At 39.1% G+C, this 15,905-nt stretch overlaps 1 protein-coding gene across 10 annotated transcripts in view; it reads left to right on the forward strand.

Annotated features, from left to right (window-relative positions):
- LOC122738264 (BTG3 associated nuclear protein) overlaps window positions 1–15,905 on the forward strand; it is a 257,684-nt gene that overhangs the window by 94,341 nt on the left and 147,438 nt on the right. For all 10 annotated transcript variants that reach the window (XM_043980316.1, XM_043980317.1, XM_043980319.1 and 7 more), the window contains one exon: window positions 5,387–5,626. In XM_043980316.1, the coding sequence (XP_043836251.1) occupies window positions 5,387–5,626 (240 nt within the window). The remainder of the gene's footprint in view (window positions 1–5,386; window positions 5,627–15,905) is intronic.

Below are 15,905 nucleotides of genomic sequence, written 5' to 3' on the forward strand. Positions count from 1 at the left end.
TTTAAGACCCCTGAAACCCAGCGCCAACCAGCCTTTCTGTGCTTATGACACATTGATTCCCTTTTTGCATTCTGTGGTCCAATCCACATGACCTCCTTGTTGCTCTTCATAAAGACAGTTCTCTCCCTTTGGTTGGCCCCGGTGCCCAGAATGTACTCCCTCCTCCCTCAGCTCTACCTCGTAGAGTCCCTGGTTTACTTCAGAGTTCAGGTCATGGATCATCTGCTGCTGTAGGCCTTTCCAGATGTGTGTGTGCGGGGTGTGTGTGTGTGTGTGTGTGTGTGTGAGTGAGTGAGTGAGAGAGAGAGAGAGAGAAAGAGAAAGAGAGAAAGAAAAAGAAAGATAAAGGGAAGAGAGAAAGCGGGGATAAAGAGGGAGGGAGAGAGAGAGAATGCGAGTGTGTGTATCAAGCATCTAGAGAGTTGTACGAAATACTCTAGATGACTGATGATTTTGATTTACTTCTACTTTGTGGAACTAGCAGTGGGTTATTCATCTGTGCTTCTATATAATACCAGGCTGGTTCAGAAGTCTGACCTTCATCAGATGACACTGAAATTAGCTCGTTACTTCATCTTTAGCAAGTTCTTTGTCAGCTAAGTGCTAGATTTCCTGCCACAGACATGTTTTGTTGTTTGGTTTTGTTGCATTTTCAATTCTGTGGTTTGTAAGAATGGATATTACTCTATATAAAAGTACAAAAGTCAGCTCTTAAAGAGCACACTTTAGTGACTATTACAAATATTGTTGCAGCAGTAAGTGTGGGGAGGTTAAGTATTAGGCCATTCAAACTCACATTTGACAAAAAGATCATTCCTACCAACACACAAAGAAAACTGTGGTTGAAGGCACCCCCCTCCCCCAACAAACAAACAAACAAACAAAACCACAATGCCGAGAATTGAGAAATTGCTGCTGTGAAACAGTCTGATTAGTTCTCAGAAAAGGAGGAAAGACTTTCAGAAGGATGAGGAACTTGGCAGTCAGGAACTTTGAAGCCCTGGGACGTATGGGTGTCAGACTAGCAGTCAGTGAAAGGGTCCTGCTGCCCTTAATGGAATGCCGCCGTGAGCAGCTGTAGCCTTATGTGGCACACTGAACTGATCAAGGACCGAGCGATGTTCTTGGACAAATCTTGGTGCTGCCTTGGGACCTGGTGATTGTTACCCTATCCTGCCTCACCGCTGTATGGTGAACTGGCATTCCTTAGTCATGAGAGTTTCTCTTCATGAAGTGCAGGCCTGACCCCCTCCTCAGCACACTCCAGTGGCTCCTTATTACTTCTAGGATCAAACATGAAATTCTCTATTGGGGGTGTTCGAGGTCCTTCATCACCCAGGTATCCCTCCCTCCCTCTCACCTTTCTAGGTGTCTTACACTTGACTTCCCTGCCATCCCCCAGCCCCCATTTCAATTCTCTGTGGTCACTTCCCTTCCCTTCCTGTCTTACTTCAAGGTCCAGTTAAAATCTCACTTTCTACAGGAATCCTTTTCTAATATTTCTTCATTCTCAGGACTTCCCTCTCTTATCTCCTATTCTTTCAGTACATAGCTTGTTTGTACATACTTATCTACATATTGTCTCCCTGATTAGGGGCAGCTAGATGATGCAGTGGATAGAACTCCAGGCCTGGAGTCAGGAAGACTCCTCTTCATGAGTTCAAATCTGGCTTCAGATGCTTACTCGCTTACAGATACGCAGATAATACTGGGCAAATCACTTAACGCTGTTTGCCTCAGTTTCCTCATCTATAAAATGGGCTGGAGAAGGAAACGGCAAACCACTCTAGTATCTGTGCCAAGAAAATCCCAAAGGGGGTTACAAAGAGTTGGACACAACTAAACAACTCCCCCATTAGATTCTGAGCTTCCTGAGGGCAGAACCCAGGTGCTTAACCAATGCCTGCTCTCTTTAAATCTTACTTATTCACTGGTTGCACTTTTATTTTATTTTTAAAATTTTTATTATTTTTAAAAATAATGATTATTGTTTTTATTGATATTTAAAGATATTACAATAGGAACAGTAGCTTAATTTTAAGACAAAATTTGCACCTAAGATCCTTGTATATGAACCTTTAGAACAGACAATCATCAGATTAGAGTTTGAGGGGAATATCTGAGTTCTTACAAGGCTATTGTCAGTCAGTCAACAAGCATTTACTATATGCCAAGCACTGTGCTAAGTGCCAGAGTTACAGAGATAGGCAAAAATACAATCCTTGCCCTCAAGGAACTCACATTCTTTTTTTTTTTTTAAAGTTTTCAACATTTGTTTTTATAAGATTTCTAGTTTCAAATTTTTATCCCTCCCTTCTCTCCCTCTCCCCTCCCCAAGACAGCAAGCAATCTGACATAGGTTATTTATTAAACATTAAACATATTTCTGCATTAGTCATGCTGTGAAAGAAGAATCAGAGCAAAAAGGAAAAATGTGAAAAAAGGAAAACCAAAAAAAAGTAGAAATAGTATGGTTCAATCTGCATCTAGATTCCACAGTTCTTTTTTTCTGGATTTGGAGAGCATTTTCCATCATGAGTCCTTTGGAACTATCTTGGACTGTTGTATTGCTGAGAAGAGTCAAGTCTATTGCAGTTCATCAATACACAATGTTAATACTGTGTACAGTGTTCTCCTGGTTCTGCTCATCTCATTCAGCATCAGTTCATGAAAATCCTTCTAGGTTTCTCTGAAATCCGCCTGCTCATTGTTTCTTTTCTTTTTTTTTTTTAAAGTAAGGCAATTGGGGTTAAGTGACTTGCCCAGGGTCACACAGCTAGTAAGTGTTAAGTGTCTGAGGCCGGATTTGAACTCAGGTACTCCTGAATCCAGGGCCGGTGCTCTATCCACTGCGCCATCTAGCTGCCCTGCTCATTGTTTCTTTATGTTGATTTTTAAAATTTTTTTATTTTTTGGCCGGGCAATGAGGGTTAAGTGACTTGCCCACGGTCACACAGCTAGTGTCAAGTGTCTGAGACCGGATTTGAACTCAGGTCCTTCTGAATCCAGGGCTGGTGTTTTATTCACTCCACCACCTAGCTGCCCCTTTGCATTGATTTTTAAAAAACTTTGCATTCTAAATTTTCTTCCTCCCTCCATCCTTAACCCTCTCTATGTAATCAGGCAATTTAATATAAGTCATACATGTACAGTTATGCTAAATATCTTCACATTAGTCAAAATGAAAGAAAATAGAATAACTTTAGAAAGAGGAACTAACAAATAAAATTATATTTCAATCTGTATTCAAATACCATCAGTTCTTCCTCTGTTGATGGTTTGCATTTTTCATCTGTCCTGATAGCATCCTGCTCATCATTTTTTTTCACATTGCTATTGCTAACTGTATTACCCTCCAGCCTATTGCCTCCCCTTGATATGTACTCTATTTTCTATCTTCTTTCACTCTATCCCTCCTAAAAAGTGTTTTGCTTTTTACTGCCCCCTCCTCCAATGGCTGCACTTTTATAATGAGTTTTGTCTCCAGATAAAAACAAACTGATTTTTGATGGATTTTGAGCTATTGTTGGCTATAAATGAGTTTACACATTGTATGGAAAAACAAAGGGGACACTTGGATAAATATCCCTAGTTGGAACAGGTGGAACTATACTGAAGTGTGTTCTAGAAACATTCTACCCTTCCTCCCTTCCCTTCCACCCTCCCTCCCTTCCACCCTCCCTCCCTTCCACCCTCCCTCCCTCCCTCCCTTCCTTCCTTCCTTCCTTCCTTCCTTCCTTCCTTCCTTCCTTCCTTCCTTCCTTCCTTCCTTCCTTCCTTCCTTCCTTCCTTCCTTCCTTCCTTCCTTCCTTCCTTCCTTCCTTCCTTCCTCCCTCCCTCCCTCCCTCCCTCCCTCCCTCCCTCCCTCCCTCCCTCCCTCCCTTCCTTCCTTCCTTCCTTCCTTCCTTCCTTCCTTCCTTCCTTCCTTCCTTCCTTCCTTCCTTCCTTCCTTCCTCCCTCCCTCCCTCCCTCCCTCCCTCCCTCCCTCCCTCCCTCCCTCCCTCCCTCCCTTCCTTCCTTCCTTCCTTCCTTCCTTCCTTCCTTCCTTCCTTCCTTCCTTTCTTCTTCCCTCTCCTCACTTCTTCAAAATAGGTGCTTAATAAATGCCTAATGAACTGAATCTAGATAACTGTCTCTTATGTGGAAAGTGCTGTTTCATACAAAGATGAAACCAAACAAACCAACCTCAACAATTCCTGCCCTTAAGAAGCTTGCATTCTCATATAGTAGGTAGAACTGTAGTTGGGCATTGAAGGGAGAGAGAGATTTTTAACAAGAACTTCCACAATGTGGAAGGTCTTAAATGCCAGGTGATGGGAGGGGTTTTATTTGATGATGTAGGCATCAGTGGGCTGCTGTTCACAATCATAGACTTGACCAACTACAGATCCCAGGCTATCAATAATGGATTTCACTCTTAGCAACAACTGTTGATCTGGAAACTTCAATGTCTCAGCCTTATATCATAGGAAACCATTTGGATATTGGGAAGTTAGGGGTGGATGGAAGGAATTGTTGGCATGCAACTGGATAGGTTACAGATTGTCATCCCTAAAAGTTAGGTTCAGAGTAAGTTTACTTAGGGATTATGTAAAGAGCTCACACCATGTAAGCCAAAACTCACAAACATTTTTCAACATTGAGTATAGTTTGACTTCATGTTATCTTACTGCGTATAATAAACAATATTGTATTTGATAATATATAATATTTGCATTATTTAAAGTCATCTAAACATAGAAAATATAAACGAATAAAATTGAGTTCAGCTCCAGTCATTCTTCATATGCCGTGGCATGAACGTTTTCAGTAACTTTAATAGATAATGACTTTGTGTCAAGGTTCCTAACAGTGTTTTCTTCATCAGGATGACTGACAAAATTAAATTATTTCTACTTTGATATCCAAGGTAGGGATGTTATTAACTAGAGCGGGCAAATTTATCCACACCAACTCAGGTGAACCAGCTAGCTACCAGTACCTTGTCAGTGCCAGTGTGCTGCTTCCTTGCTTTCTCTTCTTCTATTTTGGTCCTCAACAAAGATATCTCTAGTCTTCTTGTCTTTCCCCCTCATAATGCATCCTCTTCTCTATGTCTTATATACTCTGGGCTAAGCTGATAGGTTGTTCACATTAAGTTTGGCATTAATATGGTAAGCTCCGGGAAATAGGAATCCTCCAGATTGCTTAAGGAAGAGTAAACTGTCCCAGTTTGGAAATAGAGCTGATCAAAGCTTGTATACCAGTCAGAGTGGGATTGACCCATGAGAAGTCCCTGCATTTCCAGCCTCCAGACAATTGTATTAGTCACTTCATCGCTTCTAATTCTGTTTGCTTGTTAACTTTAGGCCATTTTAAACCATTTTTTTCTCTGTATTTTTTTTAGAGGACTACCCTAATGGTACTTGGCTTGGTGATGAGAACAATCCTGAGATGAGGGTTCGATGTGCGATCATCCCTGCTGACATGCTGCACATTAGCACCAATTGTCGAACAGCAGAGAAGATGGCGCTAACATTACTTGATTATCTTTTCCATCGGGAAGTTCAGGCTGTCTCCAATCTGTCTGGTCAGGGAAAACATGGGAAAAAACAGCTTGATCCCCTCACCATCTATGGAATTCGTTGTAAGTATGTTTCATGCTTTGCACTTCCGGAGCACCTATAGAGTTATTAGATTTTCTTCCTTTGTGTATACATCCATTCGTTCGCAGAGATTTGGGTATTTCCCGCTTCTCTGATGTTTGAGTAGAAGAGGGAATTGCAGAAATAGCCTTTCAGTGGACAGTATTTTGGCATTGTAGATGCAGTTATTAGGTTAGATGAACATTTAATTAGATGTGGGCTAATGCCATACTCTAACCATTGGCACTTAGGATATTAATATGGACTGACTGAGTTAATGATGGCCCACAAACAGTTGAAAGTTCTGTGTCTGTGTGGTTGATAGGTATCCCTAGGGATGAATGAGAATAGAATTGCAAGCAAGCCTGCTTCCTTCCTTCTTCCTCCCACCAGAAGTACCATTTCTACATCTAGAAATGAAGAAAAGGGGGCAGCTAGATGGCGCAGTGGATAGAGCACCGTCCCTGGAGTCAGGGGTACCTGAGTTCGGATCCGGCCTCAGACACTTGATACTTAACTGGCTGTGTGACCCTGGGCAAGTCACTTAACCCCAATTGCCTCACTAAAAAATAAATAAATAAATAAATAATTAGAAATGAAGAAAAGTAGAAAGACAACTCTAAGCTGTTATCTGACCCTACATATGGGAACAGCTCTGTTTTTCTCTACTTAATCCCAGGTTTCAAGCTTCTGTCAGCCAAGAATGATGTAGTATTATTCACATTTCTATTCAAATTTTGTAGAGATTTTCCTCTGGGAAAAAAAAAACCACTCTGGAAAAAACTTAGAACCCTGTAAATAACAGAAATGTCATCATATTAGAAAAAATAATGAGAAAACAAGAAGAGGAAAGTAGATTGACCTATGGAATTGTTATGAACATTTGATGTTTTATTTGAATTTTTCATTTATGCATATTTTTATTCATATATTGTTTTATGTAGGGCTATTTCCACTTTACTCTTCTCTTTTTTATTTTCCCTCCTCCCTTCTTCCCTCCTTCTCTCCTCTTTCACTATCTAACTCTCTTATTATTTTTATCTTTTGGGACCTCAGTTTCCTCAAATGAAAAATGAGCAGTTAGGATTAGATGATCTTCAAAGGTCTCTTCTCATTTTAAAGAATTCTCTCCCAGGGTTGTTGTGAGCATCCAGTGAGGTAATACTTGTAAAGTGCAATATAAATGCTAGCTCTTACTAAATTTCTGAAAAATGCCATTCATAAGGAACAATGTTCCTTGAAAACCTGATTGGATACGTGAAGAATTTACCTTCATCAGAAGAGCAAATAGGAAACCTTTAATAAGTTTGAATTGCAACCAATATAATAGTAATAAGAAGAGAAGACATCTTTCTTTTCTTCTTCTTTCTTTCTTTCTTTTCTTCTTTCTTTCTTTCTTTCTTTCTTTCTTTCTTTCTTTCTTTCTTTCTTTCTTTCTTTCTTTCTTTCTTTCTTTCTTTCTTTCTTTCTTTCTTTCTTTCTTTCTTTCTTTCCTTCCTTCCTTCCTTCCTTCCTTCCTTCCTTCCTTCCTTCCTTCCTTCCTTCCTTCCTTCCTTCCTTCCTTCCTTCCTTCCTTCCTTCCTTCCTTCCTTCCTTCCTTCCTTCCTTCCTTCCTTCCTTCCTTCCTTCCTTCCTTCCTTCCTTCCATCTATCTTTTAGAATAAAAATGATTCTGTCTCCAAGGATCTCTCATGCCAGGGACTTATCTTATGTATTTAACTCATTATTCTAACTTGAGTTGCAATTGTCCATATGTACACACACACACACACACACACACACACACACACACACACTCACACACTCACTCCCCTTGTTTCTTTCCTTCCCTATAAGATTTTATGTTCATTGAGGACAGACACCCTGTTGTTTTTCTTTGTATCTTCACTGCTTCTCATAGTGTCTTGTATAAGATTAGACGTGTTAATCGAGCACACTATGTCAACGATTCATACACTGATCCATCTGTGTGCTTCTGTTACCCATGCAGATGCAGCCTCTCTCCATGTTGAGACAATATTTTAAGTTGCTGTGACTAAAAATATTTATCACATGGTGGCTAACATACTAGCTACCCTGGTGTTTTTATGAGAGATATGTACCTGCTCTCTATTCAGTGCTTACTCACCTCACCATAGGACCCGTCAGTGTTTGGGCTTCTTCTGGTACCAGCTTGAGCACCCAGGGTCACTTCTGTCGTTCAGTGAGGTCTCAGTGATTCAGTGAGGGTTAGTGGTCTCATCAGGAAAAACCAGCTTACCACCACCTCTTTACGGAGCTTGATGGATTCATGATACAGAACGAGATGTGTTTGGACATGGACAATGCAGTAATTTGTATTGTGTGACTATGCATATTTTCTACAAAGATTTTGTTTTTGTTTTTTTCCTTTTTTTGTTTTGTTTTTGTTTGCTCAATGGGGACAGATGTGAGGGAGAAAGATAATGCTTATTAATTAAAAAAAGAAAAAAGCCAGTTTCATTAGACAAAGTTAAAATTGTCATTGTTGAATGGCATTTGGTCTGCATCAGCCACCTATTATCCAAGTGTATGCTTAGACAACGAACATATTTATACAGGCAGTAAAGAATTATAGTCCTCTTTTTCTCTCAAGAGCTTTCGCTGATTGATTTCCCTGTTTTAGTGTTATCATGCTGAATGTAACACAGGCTCTAAGTTCAACCTTCTCACACTACCATTTGTCTCAGAGCTAGAGGCTGGATCAGCTGAAAGAAAATATGATTCCAAAACTATTGCCTTTAGTTACTGTACTTGGACACACTGGAATATGAAGAAATATAGACACATATGTCCACACAGAAGGTCACGAGTTTAAAAGGATTGTCATTTCATAATATTTTTAAATGCAGGTGTGAAAAATTATTTTAGTTTTTGCATTTCACTCCCACCTTCTGCCTCAGTCAATTCTTATACATTCAGTCACAAAGCCTTAGTGGGTCAGTAGTAGAAGATATAAATAGCAAAAAATCATAATCTTTTTTTTTTTTTTGCTGTGAATAAGCTAGGGAGAAAATTTTTGTTGATTTACAAGTGTGTTTTCATTTGTTAAATGTTAGAGAATAAGTGGTTGTCTGTTTTCTCCTAGTATACATGCAGTCTCAAGGTCTAACTCCTGATTCCATTTATTTGACTTCCTAACCCTGTGGTCCTTTAAAAAAAGGCTGGGGGGGTTGGGAAGATAAATTGACCTACATGTCATTAAAGATAGTTTTATTGATGTCTTTCCTTTTCCTTTTTTTTTTTTTAAATGTGGCAGTTCCTACCCAATCTACCCTGTGTTTCATTTCTTTTTTTTTAAATGTGGAAGTTCCTGCCCAGTCTACCCTGTGTTTCATTCCATCCCTGGAGCCTTCCTGTATAATAAAGAAAAAACAGTTTAGCAAAACCAACCAGTAAAATGAAGGTGTGAAAGCACAAACAGTGGAAGAAGAAAGTATGTACCATCAGATGTCCTTGGGTTCCAAGATGCTTCATTGCAATGAATTTGTTCTGAATTCTTTCTAGTTGTTAGCTTAGTATCAGTCTTACAGTCTTAGAGCTTGCTGATAGACTGCTACATTCATGTCCCAGTTGGTTCAACCATTCTCCCATCAGTGGCCACCCATTTATCTTGCATTGATCTTGTAGATAGCTTGTTTATTATATGTTGTTTTCTCCATTAAACATTAGCTTCTTACGAGCAGGTACCTTTTGCCTTTCTTTGTAATTCCCAGCACTTAGCACAGTGCTTGGCACATAGTAAGTACTTAATAAATATTTATTTACTGACTTATTGTTCCATCGGACAGCTAGGTAGTACAGTGGATAGAGAGATTGGCCTAGAGTCAGAAAGGTCCCTCTTTTCATGAGTTCAGATCCAGCCTCAGATACTTACTTGCTGGCTTACCTTGGGCAAGTCATTTAATCCTGTTTGCCTTAGTGGCCTCATCTGTAAAATGAGCTAGAGAAGGAAATGCCAAACCACTCCAGTATGACACCCAAATGGGGTCACAGAGAGTCAGACATAACAGAAAGATAACTGAACAAAATTGTTCTATAATGTGTCCCTTGGTGTTTTGTTGTATTATTAAGTACATGAATTAATTCAGGTAACATCATAATTTATGGTGTATTGATTGGCATAGGCCAGCCATTCACATATTGTTCATAGAACTCAACTGGGTCAAGTCTTAGCTGGCTCATCATTGGTGCTATTGGAGGGGAAATGATTTTATACTGGTATTATGGAAGATGGTAGATGCAGACTGTTATATGCCTACCCTAATACCAGTGACTGCTGTGTCTATACACTCTATCTTCATATTTAATCCATATAGCAGTCCTGGTTGATAAAAGGATAGGTAATAATACTCTTTAAAAAAAATCAAGAAGGTAAAGTTCAGAAGGGTTATGCATCTTGCCTCAGGGTGTGATGTCTACTCATGCTCCTTCCAGTAGGGGCCGTGCACTCCATCTCCCCACACAGTAAGTGAAGCCACAAAATGAGCGCTCGACCTAGTAAGGGGTCTTTTGTGTGAGTGTGGTTTGTTTCTCAGACCTCCTTGAAATTCTCTAATGATTCTCAGAGGGAGAAATCCTGGGTTGGCTGGAGAGTAGATACTGTTCATTCAGTTCCATTTGGTTGAGCAGCTGTTGACCCATTGTGTGGAAGACCCAGGTGTTGGGGATTCAGATACACAATCAAATACAGTACCAACTCTCAGCTTCAGCTGTAACTGAGGCTGAATGTGGGCAGTAAAGAAGCGTGCTGTTTAAAGGAAGATCCATCTTGGGGGCACTGAGTTGAGTTTGCTTGTGGTTGTCTGTATCGTAACAGCTTTCCTGTGTGCACAGTGGAGACGTGCCTTTTGATGGCTCTGTCCTTTTCCTCAGTCTCATCTGCGTCTTTCCACACAGATAATCAATTGCCATATTCTATTATCTTTGGCTGTGAAGGCCAGGAGTGCTGCTTACCATATGAGGTCTCAAACTCCCACATCTTTTTGTAAGAGTCACAATGTACTAACTAGTTAAGTTAATTAATTTACATCATTAAATGTGCAAAACGTTGCTGATATACCAAGAACAACGTGCTCGCTGCCCCTCAGTGTTTGGTGTGGATTGGCTAGAATGATTTTAGTGGAGCAGAAAAAAGGTTCTTCATGGGATGCCGCTATTGGTCCGGTCACTATAGCCAAAGGAGAAACTGTTCAGTGTCTCAGGTTGAGTCTCTGCCCTGGCTGGTTGTGCTCTTTTCCTTGGTTTAAAGAGGAGCTAATGAGAGAGGGCTTATGACTCTCTGAGTCCTTTTAGAAGACAGCTCAGGTGCTCATGTTCTTGTGCTAGTTGGTCAGTCATGTTATTTTATTATGAACGGTACAGGTTTAGTATACTGAATATATATATATATATATATATATATATATATATTTTTTGGCAGGGCAATGAGGGTTAAGTGACTTGCCCAGGGTCACACAGCTAGTAAGTGTCAAGTGTCTGAAGCCGAATTTGAACTCAGGTCCTCCTGAATCCAGGGCCGGTGTTCTATCCCCTGCACCACCTAGCTGTCCCCTGAATATATTTTTTAATCCCAAGCAAAGTGACATAAATTTTGTTAGCAAACCAAATGGTAAAGTGACATATTTTCTTTTGAAGAGGAGAAGTTGTTGTATGTGACTGTGGTGTTCCTTGGTGTGGGTGGCTTTCCAGTGAATGTGACTTTGCCATATGAAGGACTGTGGGGGTCTTGGCATGAAGCTCAGTAGACAGCTGCTTCAAGTAAGCAGCCAGAACCCTTTCAGAAATGGCGATGTGCGTTTGCTTTCCCCAGATAGGGAAGGCATGTAAAATACTCTCAGTAGATGAATTCTTGACTCAAGCCACATTAATTTGCTGTTTAACTTATGTATAATGAAGAATGAAGAAGTACATTACTTGTTAAAAAAAAATCTCCTAATAATTATACTGAGAAACATGGTAAGGTCCTAGGAACACTTTAAATTCATGCTTAACCCCCCCCCCCCCCAGCAAATTAACCACTTTGTGCAGTTTATAAAGAGGGAGTAAAAAGAACACTTAAGGGTTGGCCATTGGTTACTCAAGCCAGGGAAGTTTAGAGCAAGAAGTTAGAATTGGCTTATTTGTAACCCAGAACAGCATGAACTCCTATAATTAAATTGTGGCTTCTTGCAGTATATAAAATGAATCACATGTTTGCCAAGTCTCTGTATGTTTGCTAGTTTTTACAGAAGAAAAAATAATACAAAGAGTGACTGTTCTTCTGCCTGGCAGTATTTATCTTTTTTTTTCCAGAAAGGTCCAAACTTTAAGGAGAATAACAGGCTTTCGGTGAATTCACAGGGTTGTACATTCTTGAAATTCTTTTATACTCTCAAATGAGAGCCTGCCATGTCTACTTAAGGACATGGTGTAACCAAAGTCAGAGTTCCCATAGAGACTTTGAAAAAAAAATGTCTTCAGAATTATGGTACCCAACCACTTTAAGACTATTTGATGGTGAGTGATCAGTTTTTATTTGGTCGTAGTGTTAGCATTTATGTCACATGGAAAACTATTTCGAAAACTAATAAAACAGGAATAGCTTTACTTTTATATGGTGCTGGGAAGTCTTTCCTAGCACTTTAGTTACTACAACTTTTGACGTAGGCAGGTAGTACACATCATATTACCCACATTTCACAAGTGAATCCATAAAGCTCACTTTGTGACTTGTCTGTGGGTCATATCTAGTATTATTAGTATAACGGAGATTTGAATGTGTCTCCTGACTCCAAGTAGAGAGTGGGGGAAGAGGGGGAAGTTGAGTGGAAAGAGCATTGGATCTCCATTCAGAGGTCCTGGGTTCAAAGTCTGGCTCTGCTACTTAGCTCTCTGTTCTGGGGCAAATTCTTCAATGCCCTATCTTTTTACTCCCCTTTATTTCATCTTGGGCAAAAGTTACAAAAGAAACTATGAAGACTTGATCAAAGAGGCAAAGTAATCATAAGATTCACAATAATCTTAGTGATGTATATCATCATCTGCTCTTTTGAATGTGGCAGGCAAATGTCATTTCTATATCGTTGTGGTTATTGTGGCCTTCTTTCAAAAACATGCCTTTTTGCTGGCATTCCTGAGTGGCCCCATCTTTTCTTTTCTTTTCTTTTCTTTTCTTTTCTTTTCTTTTCTTTTCTTTTCTTTTCTTTTCTTTTCTTTTCTTTTCTCTTCTTTTCTCTTCTTTTCTCTTCTTTTCTCTTCTCTTCTCTTCTCTTCTCTTCTCTTCTCTTCTCTTCTCTTCTCTTCTCTTCTCTTCTCTTCTCTTCTCTTCTCTTCTCTTCTCTTCTCTTCTCTTCTCTTCTCTTCTCTTCTCTTCTTTTCTTTTCTTTTTTTTGGTGAGGCAATTGGGGTTAAGTGACTTGCCCAGAGTCACACAGCTAGTAAGTGTCAAGTGTCTGAGGCCGGATTTGAACTCAGGTACTCCTGACTCCAGGGCCAGTGCTCTATCCACTGCCCCACCTAGCTGCCCCCCATCATTTCTTTATACTCTCATGCCTGATACTGAATTGACTGTTTTGGCGTGAGCAGATTACTGTTAGATGACCAAGACTATTGTTGTACTACTTGGTGTTTGGGTTATCTCACATTATATTCAAAGTGAGTATGTACGAAATAATTGCTCTGGAGAGAATAAAATTGTACATATGTCTTTATTAAAGAGCAGGGGGGAAGGGGGAAAGCAAAAACGAAAACACCCTCAGAACCCAAAGGCTCAATGGCAGCTCTTTTCACTTGTTAAACTCTGCTCCCACGTGCAAAATGAAGACATTACCCTTTCACATGCTTTCCACTTAAGCTCTACTATTGACCTTGCTGTGATCCTCAAACATCTCATGAAATTGGCTCACACAGGATTTCTTTATTTTTCTCTTTGCTGGTGGCTACAATATGAAGTTATTTTCTTGCCCATTCCTAGGCTGTTACCTCTTCTTCTAGCCCCAGGAAGTTCTATGAAATCTTTTTGAAGGCTTAGACAGTCTTCATATTTTCAGTATTTTGACACCTTGCTCTGAGTAGTGCTGTGTCCAGTACCTATAGACCACTGTCCTCCTCTTGATGATAGTGCTCTGGAAATTCTGCTCTACCACCACCTTCAGGTAGAGATCTCTGCTGGTTGTTAAGAGCCGCCAGTTGTCTTGGTCACACACTTGTTCAGTTTAATTTTTTTTAATTGACTGGGCATTTGCTTTTTCTCCCTCTTTGTCGACCTCAAGGCAAAACAAGACCTTTGTGTGTCTCGTGCATGTTAGTAATTTCCTTTTCTGTCAGGAAGTGGTGGCATCCTTCATCAGTCCTCTGAGATATGGTGGGTCATTGTTACTTTTTATAATGTTGATATCATAGTGTCAATTGTTCTCCTGGTTCTGTTCACTTTACTCAGCATAATTTCATCCAGTTCTTCCCAAGATTCTCTGAAAATGTCTGTTTCTTCATTTTTTATAGCATGGTAGTGATGCATTACATTTGTATATCATACTTTGTTCAGCCATTCTTCAGCTGATGGGCACCCACTTATTTTTTATTTCTTTGCCACTACAAAAAGAGCTTCTATAAATATTTTTTTGTATCTATAAGACCCTTTCCTCTCTCATGACCTATTTGGGTGGAGGGGCATCTAATTCTTTTTTTTTTTTCCCTTTTGTGGGGCAATGGGGGTTAAGTGACTTGCCCAGGGTCACACAGCTAGTAAGTGTCAAGTGTCTGAGGCTGGATTTGAACTCAAGTCCTCCTGAATCCAGGGCCAGTGCTTTATCCACTGTGCCACCTAGCTGCCCCAGGGCATCTAATTCTAATAGTGATAAAGTAGAGTCAAAGGGCATACATAGTTTAGTATCTTTTGGGGCATAGTTCTCAATTGCTTTTCAGAATGGCTGTACCAGTACAGACCTTCACCAATAATACATTGATATGCCTGCTTTTCTGCAGCTCCTCCATCAATTATTATTCTCCTTTTGTGTCATCTTTGTCAATCTGATGGGTGTAAGGAAGAACTTAGAGTTGCTATAATTTGAATTTCTTTTATTATTAGTAATTCTTGAATACTGCCTGTTCATATTCTTTGACCATTTATCAATTGGTAAATGACTTTTATTCTTATGTATTTTATATATTATATTAATTATTATTATTTATATATTTATTATTTACATATTATATATTCCTTTTGTATCTTAGAAATGATACCTGTTTTAGAGAAACTTGATTCAAAGATCCCCTATTCCCCATCCTGCTCCCCAGATAATGGTTTCCATTCCTAATTTAGCTGCATTAGATTTGTTTGTAAAAAAAAAACAAAAACTTTTAAGTTCTGTATAATCCCATTGTCCATTTTGCCTTATGTTTGGTCATGAACCCTATAGAACTGAAAAGACAATTTTTTTGTTCTTCTGATTTGTTGATGAGATGACCTTTTATTCATTTAGAGCTTATCTTGGCTTACGATGTGAAGTATTGGTCTTTGTAGACAGTTACCCAGTTTTTCTAGTATTTTTTGTCAAGTAGTGAGTCCTTACCCCAGGAGATGTGATTTCTTCAATTGTTGTTGTTGTTGTTGTTGTTTTTAGCTTAAAACCTATGGAAGTGAAATCTGATTTATTCATATAGTATATGACACACATAACTAGATCATGTTTATCTCATTATGAAGATGTTTTTGGTTGAAGAAAGAATTTCCCCCCTTCCTCTTCCTTTTCTGGAAAAAATACTCAACATGATGAAAGTATTTTGAAACATACAGTAGGCAGGATTTGTATCACTTTTTCCAAATAAAGAAATATTTGTTTGAAAAATCAGCAGTATGTACACACACAAAAGAAACTATTTGGTGTATTGCACAAACCATACCACAAGAGACCCGAGTTTGTGTTTTGAGATATCAGCTTTTATATGGTTACTTGTGGAGGCAACACAATTTGGGCAACTAACCAGAGTAGTTAAGGTTAGCCCAGGACTTAAATTAGCTTATAATTGGTTCTTTTAGAAATCTTTAAATTTTCATAGGGAAACATGATCTGAAAACTTCACCAGGCTGGCTCCTTTGCTATAATGGAAAATATAGCCTTACTCTTCTTATTTTTTATAATGGCACATATAAGCCTATATATTTTTTTAAAAATCAAATCAAAGTACTTATTCTATATATTGTTAGAAATGTCATGAAAATGTGTAGCAAAAGTAAGTAATTAGATTTTTAAAAATAGTATACCACAAAGAAGGTAGATTCAT

The sequence above is a fragment of the Dromiciops gliroides genome, chromosome 2 (genome assembly GCF_019393635.1).
Source record: "Dromiciops gliroides isolate mDroGli1 chromosome 2, mDroGli1.pri, whole genome shotgun sequence".
Classification (NCBI taxonomy): Eukaryota; Metazoa; Chordata; class Mammalia; order Microbiotheria; family Microbiotheriidae; genus Dromiciops; species Dromiciops gliroides.